Source organism: Argiope bruennichi, chromosome 7 (assembly GCF_947563725.1).
Source record: "Argiope bruennichi chromosome 7, qqArgBrue1.1, whole genome shotgun sequence".
Taxonomy (NCBI): domain Eukaryota; kingdom Metazoa; phylum Arthropoda; class Arachnida; order Araneae; family Araneidae; genus Argiope; species Argiope bruennichi.
The window spans coordinates 89,093,030-89,115,999 of NC_079157.1; the positions used below are offsets into that span (position 1 = coordinate 89,093,030).

The window sequence follows — 22,970 nt, forward strand, 5'->3', positions numbered from 1 at the left end:
TTATTTAAGTGTAATTAAAAAAAAAAAATTTTTGAGTAAAATTGTTGTGTTGAAAGGTTGACCGTCTGTCTTTTATACTCCCCTCCCCCCATGCATGTAAATGCATTAATTCAAGAATAAAGAGCTTAGATAAATGATATTTAGTGTATAGCTGTAGTATCTCAAGTATGAATATTTATAAAATTTTGAACCAAATCTGTTTGAAAGTTGATAGTCTATTGATCTGTCCATTCTCTTGCGTGTAAATGCGATATTTCAAACACACAAATAAATTAAATTTGGCATGTAATCTTGTAAATTGTAGTTTTGTGTCTATTTTTTTTTTCTTTTCAATCGGTTAAAAATAAAGAACTCAAAATGCATATTCGATTTTATGCACTATACTACGAAGAATAAAGCGCTCATGGTCAAGATTTTGAAAATTAAAACCTGTATATTCGTGATATTGAAATCCTCGATAAAGGTGCGTACTTGTCCATTTGTAAAATTTATGTTATGCATTATTGGACTCTTTAGAAACGAAATTAATCCATGTGATATTTCGGTTACAGCACAATGTTCAATATTTTGAGTGCCACACAAAATCGTATTAATATTCTAGTAATATTATAGAATATCTTGTAATAACAAGGAACGTTCTGTCTCAGCGTTCTCTGTCTCTGTCTGTAACGTTCTGTCTCAAACTCATTTTCAATCTCTTCTTATTCTTCCACCTACAAAATAATCGATTTCAAAAATAAATTGGCAGAACCTATAGGCGTGTTTCATGTGTCAAAGAATAAATTTAATTTGGTTCTTGACTCGCTTATAAGTACTCATGATGGAAAATGGTAGAACCTATAGTTGTGCTCATGTGTCTAAGAATAAATTTAATCTGGCTCTGAACTCGCTTATAAGTTCTTTTGATGAAAATTATAATAATTGTAAAACTTTTGAGGCTTATTCAAGGTTAGTGAAGTATAACTATTTAAAGATCAGTAGTGATAAAACCAGTGTTGCCTTCAACCATGATTTTGCGAATAACAAACTGAAACGAATAGATTGTTTATTTTCATTTTAGGAGATGGAAAACTCGCGGGAATTTAAGAGATTTGAACAATTACAAATTTAATTTGAAATTCACATATTATTTTTTTTTTTTAGGATGTTCCATATTTTTTCAAAGCAGTTTTTTTGCAACAATTCTTTTTATTTATCTATATATATTTAATTTGATGTTAGCAGGAATATATTTATATATATGTGTGTATGGAAATAATAAAGAGGAAATGTTCAGATGGTTATGGTTTGACCATTTTCAGAAAAAGAAAGAAAAAAATTTAAATGTTATTATAAACTAGAAAAGACTATTAATAAGCAAAATGGAAGAAAATATCGAGTTTAAAATAATAGGAAATATTGGAGAATTGAGTTTATCACAAAGAGATATGAGTTCTTTGAAAATAGATTTCCGTTGTCTTTCAGATTCTGAATATGAATTATTCTTTTCTATTTTGGATAGTTTCAGGATTATACTTGCAAAATTCTCCTTAAATCGTTCTTCTGTTTTAGAAAATAAAGATAATGATCAGGATTGTTTCAGGGACTTGAATGCCTTAAAACTCTCTTTGTGGGTTGGTATTTCAAAAGTTTTCTAATTTTTTCTAAAAATGCATTGTGAATGTAATGAAAATTTGAACTTATTTATTGAAGTTATTCAGTTAATTTTATTGGCAAAGATTTAGTTCAGGAACGATTTCAGAGTTTGTATAACTTTTACAAGCTATACAGTTTGTATAGCTTTTATTTGGAATAATCTGTGCACATTAATTGGATTTCATTTATCTATTTGTAAAATAACCAGTTTTAATTATATAAATTCTTTTAAGTTTATACTATAATATTGCTATATTATATAGCACTATTTCATACTTTTGCTGGATAATTTATTTTGCTTGTAAAAAGTTATAAATTTAAATTTCTGGCAAACCAAGGTATCAAAAATAAAAGTTTTATTACATTTTTCCTAAACAATTCTCTTTCAGAAATTATAACTCTGTTGTTGTCTATTCAGTAAATTTTATAGCGATTTTTCAAATTGTATGAAGCATATTATTGATCTTTCAAATTATATCTGATAATCATCGGCAAGATTAGTATATTTAAGCATAAAATTATTATTTTTCCATTTACTGGGATTTTTTTTTTTAGAAAATAGTAAGATATCTAAAGGTTTGAAAATAAAAATTTTATTTATAATATTTTAGCTATACCTATACTACAAAGGTAAAATGAAGATAAAAATGTGCACATTTAAATTATACCTAAAGAATAAATAAGTATCAGACTTGTAGTCTGAATTTTTATATGAGAGAAGTATACAATTAAAAAAATAAATCAGTAATTTTTTGAATTGTATTTCAGTAATAGAAAGTATTATGACAAGTTAAATTAAAATAAATTTTTAGTAATTTAATAAATTTTTGGAGGAAAGATTTTCATGACTTTTTAAATGCTGTTAAGAATGTTTTTAATAATTTGTTTGTATCTTATTAAAAAAAATGAAGCATATAAAAACAACATGCACCAATTCCATAATTGTTGCTAAATATAGATATTGTTACAAAATTTTTCTTCTACAACAAATACCGCTAATCAATTGCAATAGCGCAGCACATTTAATTGCTATAGTTCAGCAGCTTGCTTGCTGTCTAATCCTCCAGTTTCTTTACCTGTCGGCGACTCCGACCACTCTCACACACACAACTTCCATCGATACACACACTTCTGATGATACATACGACTTCTTTGTAGCTTCTGAGTGCCCGTCTTTTATAGTTCCGGGAGGCGGGGCTAGAATCTTCTGACCAATCAGGGCGTATCTGAGTGTATCTCTGTTATTACTGGATGGATCATGAAACTTCTCGAACTTTCTGGTATTATCCATTTAGTCGCCAAATTCAACGCCAAGTCGCCAAATGGTCGCCAAGCTCAGCACGTCGTGCCGGATAGCAAAATTACAGATTTGTAACAATATTGTTTTTAAAACGGAAAACATATTTCCTTTTAAAAGCAGAGTGGACGAAAGAGTTTTAGTGCAACAAATAGCAGCACTTTCTTAATAGTGCATTTCCAGTATTTTTAAAATTTTACATCAGTTTGATGATAGTTGTAGCTTAGTCCAATCTGACATTCAACATTGATTAATATAATAATTAAATAAGTAGAAAAAAATTGATCAGAGAGGTTCGTTATTGTCGTTGGTTATAATTTTGTCAGATTGTTTTCTCTTAGTCCAAGCTAGTTATACAAAATATTTCTTGCACCACTTTTTTAAGGTCATATATTATTATAAAATTGAAATAACATTTTTACTTAATATTTTTAAGCCATATGTTATTCATATATGTTTTGTAATATTATTTAAAAGTAAAAATGCACATTAAATTTTTTTTTTATCTGTCTTGCTTTTGATTATATTTTTTTCACACATGCATTATCGTTCCAAAAATATATATTTAGTATAATTTTTTAACTATTTAGAAAAAAATTTAATCACCTTTTCCATCCCTTCAATTATAGTTATTTTTAAACATTTAGATATAAAACCTTGTGAAATAAAACATATCATTTTATAAATTTTATTTCAAATGAATTATTCACAAGTTTAATTTTTAAAATATTATTTCACTTACTGTGTAAAAAGAGCATTTTGAAGAAAATTGACACTTATATAAGTAATATCATAGTTATAATTTCATTTACAACGGGGAAAAAACTTGATAAATATTGGAATAATTTTTTTAAAGGCCTTTCTCTTATACTGATTTTGTAGGAATGAAAATTTTATAAAATCGCATTGAACATTCTTAGAATGCAGTCTTGTTAATTCAGTATATTAAGAGTTTTATATAATTATATCTGAAATATTCAAACAATATTTTTGATATTTCTCTAATTTAACAAAAATAATTGTTTTATTTTTACAGAAAACTATTAATCTATCTTTAAACATCAATCACTTTGCTGTTTCAACCCAAAGTTTATGGACATTAGGAGAAAATTTCTATGTAGATATAAGCTCATATTTAAAGTGAGTAATAGTAATTGTTTTGCATTATTTCAAAATTTGTTTGAAAAAGTTATTGAATTACCTTATTCAAAAAGTAATTTCACTAATTATTTTATGATTATTTTAAAACAATGTTAAATTGAATTTCTGCAATATAGATTTTAAAATCATAATATTAGATATGTTACTGAATAATTTTATGTTATACATTTTTTTCATTGTGATTTTTCTTTTTTTTTCTTGAATTTTGTTTATTACCTTTTTCTATGATGAACAAATTTTTCTATATGTGAGCAGATTAAAATTTACATGTGAAAATCACATATTTCCTTGTTTTCCAGAAATTAATATGTCACAAATGGTACTTTATTATTCAGGTTTTAAAATGTTGCCAATATTGTAATGGTTATAATTTCAAACTTAACTTTAAAAAAAGGATTTACGGCATTATAACTTTTACCTAACCAGATGTATATTTGGTATTTGTATATTAACCGCATGCCAGCAATTAATTGTAAAAAAAAAAAAAAAATGCCAATAATTGTATGTTAATAGGTCCTTTTATGTTCACCAATAGCATGCTGTTGATACATAAGTATTGTATCTTTTTTTTCAGATATAGTTGTGTTTTATGGTAACTAAATATGTTTTTTTTATTGATGTTTATTTATTTCTAAATTATTAAACAATTTTCAAATAAATATTGAGATACTTCTATATTAATTACATTTCCATTTCTTTTTTAGATCTATTCTTCAAGTACAAGAATCAGATCTGCAGACTGAAGAAGATCTTATGGATGTGGATTTTGGTGATGAATACCATTTAGAGGAATTTGAAACATTCATAGAGATAATTTCATTCCAAGAATACAAACCTCTCATTGAGAAATTTTTCCTTAACTGTCCTTTATTTGATGATAGTATTATAATTTGCTCTAAAGATACAATTTCTATGACGTGGCAAATGGATTTGGTTATACCTTCTCATAATTTACCTTTTGGTACTAAACATTCCAAAGTATTTCATTTAATTAATTTTCCTGTCACTTACAATGAGCTATTCTCATCTGAGAATTTATTTGCTGTAGGTAACTATAGATTTTGAAATATATCATGCATATAATATAAATAATGTAAGTGTATGTATGTAAACATGTAAAATGTACCATTGAGAATTTGCAAAATAACTATGTATTTTTGATCAAATTTTTATATGGGTGAAATCTCTGAATTACTTCCTCCATCTAACTGTCTGATTTATCATTTTCCCCCTTGTTCAAAATTAGCTGTCCAATATTTTAATATTCAAGGGAATTATTTATTTATTTTAACATATATGAAAATGAACAAAAACTATAGTTATTGGTCTTATATTGCTGTGGGTTATATGAGCAATATAAGACCAATAACATATGCATCAGCATATTTAACTAAGCATAATACTTGAATATGCTGATGATATAAAGCAATTTATTTTAACATCAAGTTGAAATTTCAAAATATTGCTGTGGGAATTTGATATTGTTTTTTTTGCACAAACTATTTTTTTTTTTATGATATTGACCAAACAGTAATGATACTTTTCACTAATTTAGTCTACGCTAAGACTTCCTGTTTTTTTAATTCTTTACAAAAGTATCATAAATCGTTTTGTATCTATAAATTAGCTTATTTGGGAAAGCATAATTGAATATGCATCCTAATTTGCTATTTTCATTTAAGAAATATAGCAGTATATAAAAGCCAATTTAGCCAAGTACTTAACTCACGATTCCTAGTTTGACTTTTATCTTTTTGCTGGAGGAACAAATCAGATAATAAAGTTAAATTCACAGAGCTCAATCCGTTCTTTGTACTGCAATATTTAATTTAACTACTTCAAGATTTTATACTAGATTTCTTTTAAATGTTATTTGAATTTTGCTATTTGAAATTTAATTGCATCCAAAGTTTGATTCAGAGAGTAGAATTTATTGTAATATGTAAAAATTCTGTAGCTGCAAATTTATGGATTTAATTATTTTTATCATATTAATTCTCATCTGTTGTTGAACTTTTGTTATAATTACAATTTGCATTTACTATTGCTTGAAATTTAATTTAAAATTTATCTCAATTTTTGGAAATATAAATTTTCCAAGTAATGATTTGTATGCTTATGTTGTATTTTTGAATGAAATATCAATAGAAAATTGATTTATTATACAAACATTTCTGGCATTTAATACAGGACATATATTTAACGTATTGAGATGAAGTGATGTGTAAAATAATATCATCTCATAAAATTTCTAATACATCTGCATTCAAATATTATAATTTTAGGCACATAGTATTTACTGCAAATATATAACTAATTTAATATAAAAATTTTTCTATTAGATTTTTTTTTTTACCAAAAGAATTGACTAATTGAAGCAGATTTTTGGCACCCTGTTAATGAGTTCCAAGTTCAAAATCTAATTATGCAAAAGATATACTATACATTAAAGTTAAATAAATGCCTTTTCACTTATATAGTGGAAGTTTTAAGGGAAAAGGATCTGACTCAGATACTATTCTTGTTATCTGACCATGTTGCTAAAGTAAGAAGATCATCCCAAAATATCTGTCTTGTTGTTTCAAAATGGGATGTAATTATATCTAAACCAATTTTAACAAAATAAGTGTATATTCTGTATTATATTTTGATTTTTTAAAATTTTTTTTATTTTCATACCATTTCTTCTTTTAATAAATGTATTGTTTGATAGGGAAATGGTTTAAAAAATAATTAAATTAAACATTTTACAAGAATGTTATAATATACAATTCCTCTTGGATACAAGAACTAATCTTTCAATCGGGTTTTTTAAATTTTCATTATTTCTGTATAGAACTTATATCATTATAAAAATTTCTTTCCAGATTTAAAAAAAAAATCTTCATCAACTAAATGTTTTTTAAAAATAAATCTACTTATTATTATTTTTTCCCTCCATTCAGCAGACTTTTAATGGGTTTTTTCTATTGCTTATTGTTATCTATATATATTATAAATCTTTTCCAGAAGATATTATTTTTGTTTTTTTGCAGATAATAGCTCAAAACCTGTGCTCACTTTTGTATATGATAAAGAATTAAGTAGGCAAAGAACTAATGTACTTCACACAGATCTTTTCAAAAAATTGATTGGTACAACTTCATCATCTTCAAACTGTATTTATTTTATTGGTCATCCTGAAGGTAAATTGTTGTATTGTTTGTGTACAGTGTCCTCTAAGGAGCAAATTGTTCATACAGATAGCACACCAGAGATGATATATGATATAAAACAACCCATTAAAGGTATTCATTTTCAAAGAGACCCAAATGACGTAAAAGGTAAAAAAATAATAAAAATTCAAATAAATTTGTATATATTTGTAATTGAGTGTTGCATCTTTTATAATAAAATAATTTATTAAGCTGATTATAACATAATAAATTATTCAATAGATTTTTGACTATGATATATAACTTTTATTTAAGTTTATAGTAACTGTTATCATATTTAACTTTTGATTCAAAGTATCATATTCTGCTTGTGTGCGAATCACCAAGTTGTATATGTGTGTTAATTACTGTAACAAACTTAAAAATTGTTAGTTTTGTGGCATTAAAGTTGCTGCATTTGTTAAATTTGGTACATATTTTTTTGTTGTTGTTGTTGTTGAAATAGCAAACAAATATATTTAAATTTATGCTTTGTTGTTGAAAAATGTGTTTTATAGATTTTAAGCAATTTTATGTAGCTTGATGTGTTTCCTGTTTGTGAAGAACAAACCTTGTATTTAATTTTTTCTTCATTTCTTGATGTGCTAGAAAGTTGTATACTTTTGTATTTTTTTTTTTTTTTTTTTGCATTGTTTTAAAATATTTAGTATTTACTTAGTATTTCTTACGTACTGTTTATCCATAAATTCCATCATATTTTTACTTCATATCTTTTGTATCACTTAGTAGTGAATTTATTTTTAAAAAAAATCTATTTCAAGATTCCATGATGTTTATAAAATAAATTAAAAACTAGAATTTAACTAAAAAGTAATTATTTTACATTTTTGTGCACTGATAAAATAGATTTTTTTTTTTAAATATCTGTTTTTACTAAATTTATTTTCCCCTAAAACATTGCATTTGTATTTTATATTAAGGTAAGAAGCATGTCTAGAAATTTCAATGAAACAGTTTTTTCTTCATTAATACTTGCTTGAATTATTTATTTTAAAATAATCTAATGAAAGTTTTGTTCTTCATTTCAGGAAATGGTTTTTTGTTAATTATTGGAAAACTAGGGAAGCTAGTATTTATAACAGCAGAAAAAATCTTCCAGAACTCAACTATTTTTAAAATTAAAAATGAATCAATATATATCATAACTTTATACCTGCCATCATCAGTTCACACATATATTTTATTCAAGCAGAGCATAATTTTTATTTCAAATAAATCTGAATTATGGGTATCTGAGTTGTCTAAGCAAGAAAGTAGTGTCCCTCCAAAAAAACAGGTATTAAAGTTATCCAGAAATAAAATTGCTATGCAGGGTGTTATGAAAATAGTTCTGATAAATGAATTACAAGGTAAAGTATATTTATGTATAAAATACTAATATATATTATGATTTAATTTATTTTATTAAAAATTTGATATGTTACCAATTTAAACTCACTATTCTTTAATTAATTTTGTTGTTGCAAAATAATAAAAAAATATTTCCTAAGTTTATTGAAATCAATTTTTCTAAATTTTTCTATAAATTATTATTATGAATTTATTATAATTTAAATTTAGTAAAATGATTAATATCTTATTAATCACAATCTAGCAAACAGATAATTTTTTTTTATTTTATCATTATATATTGAGGTCAAGTACAGTAAGCTGTTAAAAGACATTTAGAAATATGGAAAATAATCTTTATATAATATTAGCACATAATGGGCATCAAATAATATTATTGCAGTTAATTTTATCATTCAATTTATATCATCATATTCAACATGTCGAATGTATTGGAATAAATTTGATTATAGAAGACAGTGAAATATTATTTCTTAAAGTCAATACTTTTAAGAAATATTTTCTGATATTTTCTTGTAATAATTTAATCAAACAAAAAAGGGTGGGAAAAAAAAACACCTGTGTCTGTAGAAACAATATCAATTTGGTTTCTTGTGAATGTAATGCTCTTATTTACAAAAGTTAACTTTTTACTCTTAGACTGAAAAATATATTATTTCTGTATAAATGAGCAGATAGTATTATAAATAAATTATTGTTTTAACCATACACTCATTCTCTAGAGTCACCTTTTATCAGATGACACAATCCTGGTGATTAGTCAACAAATGATGTTGACAATGATCAAGACAAACAATTGAATGAAAAATGCATAAAGATAGTTTTAAGAAAGAAACGATTGGAAAAAACTCAGCTGTTAAATTCTTTAAATATATCATGTGCAATCCTCAGTAAACGAACGTCGTTTTTGAGGTTTTTTGTTAGACCGTAACAATATTTTAAATTATAATGTGAAAGTTTCCCTAGGGCCTTAAAAGGGACCTAAATATCAAAACCTTTTAAACATAATTTTTATTTTAGTAATTCTCTCTATTCTGAAGTCTTAATATTACCTTTTATTGAACTCCCAGCACGAAAATTTATGAAAAGTTAAAATTGATTGAAGTGCAGTGAAAATTGGAAATTCCAAGGCAATTGCTAACCATTATATAATTTGCTGAATATGCAGAAAATAGTGAATCGTTTAGTAATAAAGTAGGGGGAAGGCGCGTTCATTGTGCTCCAGGATGATTGCTCGAAGGTCATGATGCAAAACAGCTGATGTTAAATGAATGCTTATTGGTTAGCAAGGGAAAAGATGTGTTTGGAGTCACTGAAATGAAATGTGTTCATCAAATCTCACTTAAATATATGCACCTCGGAATTAGACAATTTCCAAATTCCAACTTCCTCCAAATTTTTCAAAGCTTTTGAAATATGATCTATAATTTTTATATTTGAATATTTAAAAAAAGATACAAAAATAGCGAAATTTTGAAAAATAATTCTTTTAATATTTTCTCATGGGCAAGTTGATATAGGAAGAAGGGGTGCTTCTTGTAATAAGGGAATCGAAATTGAAAAATTAAATGAGCATTTTGTATAGCCCCACAAAATATAATTGACTATTTGAAATACTCTGAAAAATCAAATAGCATTGAAGTCTTGAAGGAACTTGATCTTTTTAATAAAATTTCTTGTGATTTTATCATTTTACTCTGTTGGATACATCTCATATGGGCATTTTAGGCAACGAGGAGGCAGACAAGGCTGCCAAATTGATGAATATTCGAATCACTACCATTATCCCCATGACCGACTTAAAAAAGCATTAAGATGCCTCTTTATTCCAAATGGCAGATGCAGTAGGACCTTGAGACTGACTAAAAAATTCATGCTGTCGAACCTATTGTGCAATTTTGGCCATCATTAGCATCCAAACAATGCATATGTATATGTAATATGTTTGTTTAAACCTTACACAAACGAAATTGAGCATCATGTTCTTAATTATAATTAATTATTATAATTATTATATTCTTTAGTATCTAAAAGGCTTAAATGAGTTATTAAAAAGTTTCTGCACCTCTCAAAGAAGAGAGGTGAAATGGGAGTAAAATATTTTAGATTTTTGAACCATAATATTTAATTTCAGTTATTATTAATTTTTATAATTATTACACTGTCAACTATTTCAAACTTAACAAGACACATTTTGTACCAGTTCATAATACAATTTCCTAAAGTCATTTCTGAAAGTTTTAAAGGATTTTATTATGACTTGGATTATTAAGTTTTAAGTTGATCTAAATGTACCAAAGAGTCATATTCTAAACAGATATAACATTATATGAACCAAAAAAAACATATATGTTAATTGTATTTGAATGTATTTTATTTCTCTACTAATTTAATTAAATAAAAAAAACACTTTCTTTTTAAAGATGTATTTTAAGTTTTATTTAACTTTTAAAAGCTTTTATTTTATTATGTTTTTACATTAAAATTTTTATTCCATGTCTTAGGTCTTTTCTTATTAGTAACAAGGTCTGGCCAATTATACATATGTGAATATTGTGAACATAAAATTGATCTAAATTTACCTATATCGCTACAATCGCTGATGAATGTAATTATGCACCAAAGTTCAGTTTTGCATCAATTAAATGCACTGTCAAAAATGCACCAAGATTTCTTTGCAGCTGTCTCAAAATTTGCTTCCCTCAAATTTAATGGTAAGATGACACATTTCTTTTTCAATTGTATATTTACATATTGAAATCATAATAATTTTTGATTTTATTGTTTTTTTTCTTTGTAAAATATGGATTGAATTTTCATATTATCAAAACCATTTTTAATTTTTAAAATTCAGAGTGAGAATTTTGTTTGTATAATCAGAGATTTCAAAAAGTTCTGCAAGTATATGAATGTTTTCAGAAATGAACTTAACTCTTTTAGCATATTAAATTTCTTTGAATTTAATTGTAAGAAGTTAAGGATGAAGGAATGATATTTGATTTAAATTAATAAGTATTATTTAGTTACAAATGGGAATTTTTAATTGTTGATTTTAAAAGAATTTCTTTAGTGAATTTGAATCGTATTTTCAAAGAGAGGGAGAACTGCACATATTAATTCGTATATATTTTAGATTTGAGCCACAGCTTATGGATAAATTTAAGAAAGTATTAATAAATGTGATTAGTATACTTTTGCTTGCCAAAACATATAGTTTCAGGTATAGAAATAAGCATATAGGTTCAGGATAATTATCCCATAATAGTTTTTTCATTGTTGTTTGGAAATGTTGACAATGAAATAACTGATTCTATATTTTTGAAATATTTAAAGCGAGTTTCTTATTTACAGTTTCTATATAAATTTATTACTGTTTTATCAATTTTATATCATTTAAAGTTGCAGAATTGACAACAAAAGATAACTTTAAAATTTCCAATAATTTTTTATTTTTCTAATAAATTATAAGTTGAAAAACCCAATTCAATAATACAGTTTTTTTTTTATTCAATGGATAATTTAAAAGCATAACTGATAGTTAATTTTATATGCAGAACACATTTTATCTTATTTTATTCCATTTTAAATGCGTTTAACTTTTTTTTCTTTTAAAAAAATTTAAAATGTTCATGATTTTTTTGAGTGGCTGATATATATATTTTTGTTCATAAACATTATTTTATGCATTAAATTTTCAAGAGAAACGTACTTATAAATATTCTCAGTGTTATAATTTTTATAGCAGGTCTTGTATGTAAAATTTTAAATAAACTAATTATACATTTGTTATATATTTAATTAATCTTAACAAATGAAGATGAATTGGTTAAATAATTGTTTAGTCCTACACGATTTTTAAAATGCTAAATAATCCATAAAATAGTTATGTTTCTTTGAATAGCTACATTCTTCAATTTGTCAAGTGAATCTCTGTCTACTCTACTAAGATCTAAGAATATTTATTTTTTATGTATAGGTGTTGAGAAATTGAAAGTTACTTGTTCAATAACAGAAATAGATGAACCACCCAAAAAATATGTCATCAGCATAAATATAGCAAGCACTGAAAAGTTTGATTCCAGATTTTGGTTTGTTACAGCATATCTTTACAATTTTTATCAAAAAGATTCGATTGTGATTTCAAAAACATTACAATTTGAAACAGGTAATATACTTTATAATTTATATAACATTACATTATTTTTAAGTATTTAGTTAACATACTAATCTATGTATTTATAAATTATTTGTATGTAAATGCGTTTTTTGTTCGTAGGAGTTGCGAATGTTGCCAAAATTGAATGTTGGTACTAATCCATTAACAAAATTACTTATCAAAATATAGATGTTTGTGGTACAATAAAACAAATACTATACAACTTTAGCAACTATTATATGAAAATGAAAACAATACTGAAAAAAACTTGTATTAGTAAACTTGAACTGAGTTCTTTAATAAAATATAATAATGAATTCTTGTCATAATATTCATAGATTTATAAGCATTACTGATTTGTTAATGTCTTTCTATGTGACATGTGCATAATAAAACTAATATATATTTTTTATATTGTGATTATTTATATTCATTTTAGAAAAATATTTTAATTTATTATATATTTGAATAAAAAAAGTTCAGATAATAATTCTGGGAAATTCTTCAATTTGATGCTCTTTTCCTAATGCAATTCTTCCTTTCACAATTCTTGTGTATTTGTGAACCAAATTTTAATTGCACTTGTAGATTGTGTATAAATAATAGCAAAATACATTATTTCCTAATTTATATCTATGTAATTTTTTTATATTGATTTAAATTGCTTGTTTTTTTGTTCTTTTATCCATGCCTTCATCTTATTTTGCCCCCTTTAATTTGAGATATAAGAAGGCTCAATTCTCGGGGAAAAAAAAACCTGAGGAAAAAAGTGAGTTTTAAAAAAAGTGACTTTAGGTAGGGTTAATTTTATTGCATTTAAAGTATCTATCCATAGTAATCCCCAAATTGTTTTATTAAATTATTAAATATTGTGTTCCATTAATTATCATTTGAATGCTTAAAAGAATTATTTCATTTCTTGAAAATTTGTACTCATATGTAATAAAACTGTTTTTTGTTATTTTTAATTTTCAGATCAGATAATCACCATAGAAGTACAGGAATCACTTTTATGCTCACCACATGGTTCTGCATTTCCTTTATATTTAGAAGTTGGATTGCTTATAACCTTACCTGAAACTTTTAGATCAGAAGAAAGTTTTAAATTTATTGTTGCAGTATTACCTCTTTATATAAAAATAGAGACTTTAATATTAAATGAGTTGTATCTGTTACAATCGAAGACAGATTCTCAGCAAAATAGAAGTCAACAAGATCTACAAAGCTCTAAAAATGCTTTGACAGAAATTTGTTCAAGAAATCTGAAGAAACCTATAGCTCATGCACTACACATCTGCCATAAGGCCTTAACAAACTATCCTCAAGATTTTTCTTTTTGCTTGTTTCCTGTTAATTCAAAGCAAGCAACAATAGAGACATCAGAAGGTGAGTAATTTTTATTCTTGGTGGTGTTCTCGATACAAATTTGATGATATCGTTTTGAATGAAAGCAACATTTATATAAATTTTAAACTTCTATATGAATGATGCTTAAAAGCATTGTTTCAGTCATGGTGATATCTTCGTAATATGCCTATTTTTTTCTGATGGTATTCAAAAGAACGCAAATGGCATAGCTACGAATTAGAACAGTAGATATCAGCTAAATGCAGAAATTAAAAATCTGAATGAAATTTTTTTAAAATTTCCTCTTTTTGTTGTTTTTTTCTGAATCAACCCTTATCTGATGATGCAAAAATAAAATTTAATCAGCAGGAGTGGTCTCTCTAAAACTTTCTCGCATACTCACAAATAAACTTGTTATGCCAGAGTATACTTTGCAGGGGGTATTGGCATGCAATAGTTACGAAATGTTAATTTTTGGCGTCAATTTAGTACTATCTATCGTTTAGTACGAATCTATCGTGACATCCTTGGCGAATTATCTGTCAATTAATTTCTGGCATGCATTAGCAGTAGCTAAAAATCAAATTTATGTTTTAGATGCGTTTTTCTTAACCGATTGAAGTAAAAATTCGACACAAAACTGCACTTGTAGCCACAAAATCCCATACTGAATTTGATATATATAAGTTTAAATTATCGCGTTTACCTGTTTCTGTGTCATGTAATTGGACCGACAGAGAGTCAATTCGTAATTGTATTAGGCTCAAAATTTGTCAGGTGTCTATACTATAGATGTTAAGTCTGTGTACCGAATTGTATCTATCTCTCTTCATTTTATAATTATCGTGTTTACTTAAATTCAAACACTTGGACAGACGGACTACCTCGGAACAGGTTTTACTCACATTTTGATAGAAATCAGCAGATTTTGTGTAAATACCGTATACCCAATTTCATCCGTCTAGCTCAAAGCGTTTTTGAATTATCGTTGACACAGACAGATGGATATTTTTCATAAATGTGTTTTCAAACTCAAGGAGGTCTAAAAAGTTTAAATTCATCAGTCTCGAGTTCGAATTTTTTGACGATTACTATACTTTTTCTGTACTGCGTATACGAGAAAGTAAAAATTGGTATTAAAAGAAAGAGTTTATCTTTTTATACAGTTGAAATTATATTTATTAAATGTTCAAAGATTATTTCCATTTGAATTGATATTACTGTACAGAGATAAAATGAGTGCCCACTCTAATTTTGGCGCAATAATCAGTTTTCAAATTATTAGAGAGAGACATAATATGTCTTTTTAATAATTAAGGAATTAATAAAAGCATTTTTTTTACCTGGTAATATATTATATTACCAGGTAAAAAAATGCTTTTAAATGAAGCAAAAAATTGCTTAATAAATGTGCATCTAAAAAAAATTGCAGAGTTTGAATTTTTTAGTAAGGAATCTGAAAGTAAGTTGCTGACGAAAAATAATACCACATAAGATTCTGAATGAGAGTTTTGGATCTCCGAACTACAAAGTTCGGATTCGTTCATTGGACTAACCACAAAATACAGTAAGAAAAATTGGAGAGAGATTTGAACTTCCAAAACATTGTAGCAAGATCATGTTTTAGGATTGACTAGTCTATCTATTTTATTTTTAAAATTTAAGCTTAATTATATAAGAGCAATATGTGTACTAAACACAGTTAGAAAAACAGTGAAAAATGCAGCAAATGATTGTTACAACAAAATGCTCTGAAATAACAGAGGGGAAGATGCTACCTTCTCGTTGATAAATTACATGCTGAATCTAGTATTTCAGGGTGGACAGCCGACCTGGAAAGGCCATGAATTCCAAGAAATCGGGAAAAGTCAGAGAAATATGTTCTGAAACTGGATTAAAAAAACTTTGGTAATGATTACCGTAGTCGATAATTACCTAATCTTTTTTCATAAGTAGCATGGAACATCGTTGACAACCAGTTATTTACCAAAGTCAGAAAAAAAGCCATCGGCATTTCTGCGCACAGGCCTGACGATGAGATATGTAAATTTAAATTTTTGAGGAATCAGAATTTTCTTTTATGTAGGATAGTCAGCGCCATAAGGGCCTTCAATTCTGAAGTACAAGCACCTAATTTATGATGGATGACTTCTGCTGATTGATTTTGAAACCATTTCGTTCATTACATGCCTTTATTCTATGTTATACACTTTTATCATGTTTTAAAAATTCAATTCTTTCACCACTTTTTCTTACATAATTTACGATATTATCATGATAATTCCATATTATAATTTGTTGATTCATTCATCGTTCAAGGTTTAATTGCTATTCAGGCTCGGACTAGCATTCATACTCTTAGTCGAAATCATTTAGAAACAATGAAGTTGGTTATATTAACATTCTGATTTGCATTGAAGAAAAAAATTAATCCCTCTAATTAAGTTATTGCTTAGATAATAATTTCCTCGAAAATTTTTTTTTTAAAACGTCAAGCCGTGAAATATATGTAGTATGAGCCCCTATGCTACTCCCTCTACCTCGCCGACAGATGGCAGTAGTGTTCCAACTAGAAGTATAAGCGAGGCAAACGGCAGAAGAAAGACACTTGGTGCGAGAGTGTGTGAGCTTCGAAGTTCGATAACAGCCATGCTATGTTCGCCTGAACTGCAACCAACCCTATACTTTTGTTCTTTTGCTTAATGTTCGTGTAGTCCTGTGTTCGTTTATTAAAATATGGAAAAGACAAACGTGTAGTCTTCTTTCGATTGAGGACACGATCCTACATATATAATAATGGCATAATTATCGAAAATAGTTTTGCTTGTGCGTTGTATGGAAAATGCAGCGGAACTTAGGTGCAACTCGCAGTAATGCTATGATTTTCAGCTCTAATGGGCCTATTATAGTTAATTTAAAAAACATTTTAATGTACGAAGTATACAAAGAAAAAGGTATTGTAATCGCCCAAAAAATTTATATTTGGACGATTAATATATAAAAATATATTTTTGGAATTATATTGATCTGTCTGTGAACGTATAACCTCAAACAACACTTTAAGCTAGATGGATTAAATTTTACAAATGGTCTACCAAATTTGGCCTATGTCAAGTCGATCGTATTACAAGTTGCGAAAGTATATTACGCTCGTGTTAATAATATTAAAAGTTATTTTAAACTACATGTAAAATATTACCCAGGATTATAATCTACATCTAGTTTATTGTAAATAAATGTTATATACTATAATTTATTTTTCCATTTCTCGTTGAACTTTTTATTGAATTACGGAGTATAGGCATAATGCATATTGTTACAAAATTTTTCTATACAGCAAAATACCGTCGATCAATCGTAATGCATTTAATCTCTAATAGTTCAGCAACTTGCTTGCTTGCTAATCCTCTAGTCTTTTACTCGTCGGCGACTCCGACTCCTCTCACTCACGTCTTCTGACGATCCACACGACGACTTCCGATACACACGACACGACGACTTCGTAGCTTCTGAGTGCCCGTCTTTTATAGTTCCGGGAGGCGGGGCTAGAGTCTTCAGACCAATCAGGGCGTCTCTGGATGTATCTCCGTTCCTACTGGATGGATCATGAAACTTCTCGAACTTTCTGGTATTATCCATTTAGTCGCCAAATTCAACGCCAAGTCGCCAAATTTGTCGCTAAGCTCCGAGGTTATTGACGCGGCACCCACTCAACATGCACAGGACAGATCGTACAATTGTCTTACTTACGATGACACTATTCGGGCCGGGTAGCAAAATTACAGATTTGTAACAATATATATATACATATTCTTGAAGTAATTTCTGTGTATGCTTTGCTTTTCTGAGTATTAGGAAATAATACAAATCATTTGTTAAATTATGGGATCTTCAAAGTATCGTACATATGCTATTGCTAACGTTTTCTTCCTTTTATATAATTTTTTATTCTGCCTATCTTTAAAAAGCTTCCTACATTAAGTAAAACTCTTCTAAAATTAAAATTTGCTACTTGATATGTAATACAAATGATATGTTATATTTCTCATTTTCTCAAAATAATATAAAAAAGTAACATTTTTCTGATATGATTTTATATATTGATCATTTCGGAAACCCAAGACTATCACTTTTTGATGAATGAATAATATTAGCGCGTTTTCATATTTCTTTGTTTAGATCTTTTTGTTGTATCAGATGCGTTTTCTGCATTTTTTACCCTCTCCTTGTTATTTTGATCTATATTGTTTTAGTTCGAAATGTGTATTTATTCTTAATTCGGCTAATTCATTTTTGCGATTTATCCATGGTTGTTACTTTTTCCTGTTCCACTGATAGTCAAAATTTACTATACTGCTATATAGAAAAATATCCTCATCCCTATTTATGTAAAATCAACGCCTTCTGGCCTATGAGTGTGGAGGTTTTCCTCACCTGAAACTAATAAAAATTTACAGTATTCACTCATTCCATCTTTTTTAATATTTTAATGGAAATTTTTTTATAGAACAAAGAAAAATGTAATGTTCAGAACTAATTTTCTTCCTTTCTTTGTATAATATAAATTAGTTAATCGTTCTGCCCATGTATAGATGTTTTTTTTTTACTATGTTTGGAGAGCTAAAAGTTAATGCAATTTTGCTATCACTGAATAATTTGTTATTTTGATGCAATACCACCTCCTTTAAGTTTAAAAATTCATACTATTACTGCAGTATTTTCTTGTAATTGTTTTTATCTTGCATGATAACTTTTCTGTTATTATTATATGGTATTATTCAGTCTTGATTTGGCTGTTAGCAAGCAATATAAATACAAAAGATTAAATTAAAAGGAAATAGATTTCATTCTTAATATGCATTAATTATGTATTGTTAATTAATATGCTTGTGATCATCAGGTCTGAGAAAAGCTCATTTGGACAAGCACATATCTGCTTGTATATTGTATATGTTAATTATTATGTTTACAAAAATTATGTTGATTTGAAACCTAATGATTGAAAATGATTTTTTTGTAAGAAAAACACTACTTTTTGCATACTTTCAAGAATGTACTGTCCAATACACAAGAGAAGGGGGGGGGGATCATTCTGCAGATTTTAGGTACTTCCAAAGACCAGGGAGATTTAAAAAATAAAACTAGGCAATAACAGGGAAAATCAAACATGCTGGTCACCCTGTATTTGTAAGTCCAACAAACAACTATGTACTGTTTTGAATGATTTTATTGCTCATGCATATCACAATTTATAGATAATATACCAATCTATAAACATCGTGTTAAAAAAATTTCTGAAATTGGTGAGGTGGAAATACTTTTGATTTAGCAAGTGGAATTAAATTACTTGAAATGATTATAACACTGTCATGGGTCCTTTTACAACTAAAAATCAACAAATAGAATGCTTTTTAAATGATAATGAAAATAGTTTTATAACCTGGTTTAAAATCATTACTATTTGATCTCACATTTAAAATTTTTCTCATTCTAAATGCAAAATAACCAGTTCTAAATTTTGAATTAGAAGTTGTCCACAGAATGGTGAAAATCAAATGCAGATCCATTTAATTAGCAGGGGTGTTTGTGGGACCCCAAAAAATCCCCTGAAACTTTTACGGACTTACTACCGGCATTTTGGAGTTTCGAGAAGGGGGGGGGGGAGAAATGAAAAATTACAATTATGAAATATTGAATGACCTAATTATAAAAGTTCAATGAATTACTTTTTTTGCAAAATTAATAACCATAAATTTTCAAACATATAAACTACTACATTTTATGCAAATATTTTAAATTACCTGAATTAATTCTTTAAAAAAAATTATCTAATTTCTGCTGCTTTTTTTTATTTTCTGATGTTTGTGGGCTTGTCTTTCTTTTGTGGTGAACTTCATAATTGCAGGAAGATTGACTTTTATTTTCCTCATTTACAGTTGAAGAAATTTCCTCGAGAACTGCACATGCAGAGGTAGAAGCAGTTTGCTTTTCTGCTAATGTAGAAGGTTTTTCAGAGACTTTTATAGGTGACTCATCTGAAATACATGTTTTTAAGTCCTCTTGATATGTTTTCCAACTTCTGTTCATATTCAGTAAGAGATCTTTGTGAATTGGATCAGTCATTGGATTTTTTGAGCCATATTTTTCACATGAGGTTTCTTTAGAAGCCATTAAATCATATTTAATAGTCTGCACTGCATCTAGGGAATCAATCTTAAGAGAGGTTCTATAGTCAGTGACAAGTGTATCCATTAAGTGGAATGCACTTTCCACTAATGGGCCATGGAAGCAGCTAAGACAGGCTTTGACAAATTTAGCCAATGTAGGATACTTATAATCATTTGTGAAATCAGCTTTTAAATTAAAAACTTTAGACCAATATTTATCAATTGTACACTTGACTTGATTTCCACTTTCATCAGATGTGTAGAGCATTTCTTTGGTGATATCGATATCAATATCACTCTGGTATAACCTTATTTCAGCTTCTACTTTTGACTTTTCATTATCACTAAAAATATGGGACATGATAATTTTTCAAAAGCTAATATTGTACTGGTTTTACATCTTAGCTCTGGATCGAATGCTGTAAAACTAATTAGATATGAATTTTTAAGGGGTAATTTCTGTTTCATATGCTGAAATTTCAAAGTGAAATTCTCTTGCGTACATAAATAAAAAAAATATTTCAATAAGAGAAACGAAAAATTTACACGTGCATCAATAAATGAAACGAAAATTTTACACAGCGGTGAAAAAAAAGTTGCGAAGCGATCAATGACAAATAGCTAATACGGCGAAAAATCCCCCTTCTCTACTTATTGGCGCCACGCCAGGAGAGATAAGACCTTTGAACCCAGAGTCACGTGATCGCACATCTGGTCGCGAAGTCTCTCCCTTTTTTTTCTGCCGCGCCTACTTGCCGAAAAGAATCCAGAAGAGAATGTCCGAGAAACGGGGGAATGAGTCATAACTCGCAATAAGGAAAGAACAAAAAAGAAGTTTTTCCCCCTTTTCACGCATTATCACTGCCTTTGGAGAAAGAAAGGAAAAGTTTTCACCACACACGCTGACCTTGCGTTTTCTGCTTTCAAAGCAAACAAAATCGCCCAGATCAAAATAAATAATTCATTATTATTCCTACTTCCTTTTGAACGACGATCCCCGGAATTTCCGGGGATCGAAGTTCAAAATCCCCGGAATTCCGGGGTTTCCCCGGAGCACAAACACCCCTGAATTAGTTTCAAGATCATATTGACTTTCATTTAAGTTTTTTATTATATTCGATAAATTCTTTATTTTTAGAATTTCTTTCGATGGATGATATTATTCAAATTTTAAAAAAGAGAAACAAGTTGCCAGATGCTCCTGAACTTCATTCTTTAACATGCAGAAACCAACAAATGTCTTTACAAGTGTCTGAGAACAGCGAAGCTACATGGATCACTTTGCGTTCAAAATCATTTTTCCTGTTAGTTGGATTACGCATGGCAATCATGGAGTTGTTATTATATATGCAGGTATTTTTGTAACATTTTTTTTATATATTAAGAGATATTTTGTAAAAAAACATGTTTATCACAAATTAAACATTTATAAGCTGTAAAGTTATTTTGAGTTTACACCAATTTTGTATTCATTAAAGTAACTTTAAAATCACTTAAAATTATTATACAAAGCATAGCATGAGCAGTAGCTTTTTCCCAATTTTCAAAAAATGTTTTCAAGTTACTTAGTTTTTGTAAACTACCATTGAAATGTTTACAAGATGAACTCAGCTATAAAATGCACAAGAATTCTACTCATCTAAAAGAACTTTTTCAACTGAAATACATATATACTATGCATTATACAGAACTGTCTAAAGTTTTTAAAAATACAGTTGAATTAAAACATTAATTTTTTTTTAACATTAATCAATATTTTGAATAAATATTTATTTTATGTATATTTCTAGTTGCAGAATTCATCCATTAAATATGGTTCTAAATGTGTGAGCATTTCAGCAAAAGTAAACAAAGAATGTGAAGTAAGAATACATGCCAATATTCTTAAATAACTGCATCTAATTGTTCAATTAATTTGCTTTTTGAATATATTTATTTTTATATTATAACTATATAAAAAACCTTTAATTAATATTATCTAAAAAAGGATAAAATGGTGCATTTTTTTCATATAATTTATAGAATGTAATGATTAGAAAAGTAGTGTGATTTTTCTCAATTTTTGTTTCAAATTAGCTTTTGTAATTATATATTTTATTCTCTGTGGAATTGTGATAAAATCCTTCATCTTATTAAAAGATACAAATTTAATTGATTAAAAAGTTATATTATAATAATGCATTTCAACATTTGAAGCTTTTTTTTAATTGTATTTATGTCTTAACTCATCATATGATTTTATTTCCATGTTTAGAAATTAAGTAAAGAACTTCTGAGTATGTATGGCCAAGATGTAGAGACCGAAGGTTTCATGGAAAAAATTATTAATATGTATTGCCAGTTGAGGAAAATATCTAGGCAGTTACCTTTCAGTTAGTTTTCCACTTCAGAGATTGCAATTCACTGTTGATTGAATACTATTTTTTACAATTAAGTATATTGTAAAATATAAAGGTTGAGTTGATGAAATACACAATGAAGAAAGAGATTTGCAAGATTTTAGAAAAAGGAATTATATAAAACTGACAAAATATATGAATTTTGATTTATATACAGATGTATTGCCAGTTGATTTATTTTAAATGACTACTTGGTAGCTAAAATCAGACAAATGATTGTAGAGAATTAAATTATTACTTTTG

General features: G+C 27.3%; 1 protein-coding gene across 1 annotated transcript; it reads left to right on the top strand.

Annotated features, from left to right (window-relative positions):
- Window positions 1-1,072: 1,072 nt before the first annotated feature.
- LOC129975057 (uncharacterized) lies at window positions 1,073-22,945 on the top strand. The gene is made up of 11 exons (XM_056087935.1): window positions 1,073-1,613; window positions 3,969-4,072; window positions 4,798-5,141; window positions 7,129-7,416; window positions 8,337-8,657; window positions 11,163-11,372; window positions 12,635-12,823; window positions 13,790-14,200; window positions 21,467-21,681; window positions 22,119-22,190; window positions 22,583-22,945. The coding sequence occupies exons 1-11, from the start codon at window positions 1,362-1,364 to the stop codon at window positions 22,703-22,705; spliced, it is 2,529 nt and encodes an 842-aa protein (XP_055943910.1). The 5' UTR covers window positions 1,073-1,361; the 3' UTR covers window positions 22,706-22,945.
- The last annotated feature ends 25 nt before the right edge of the window (window positions 22,946-22,970 follow it).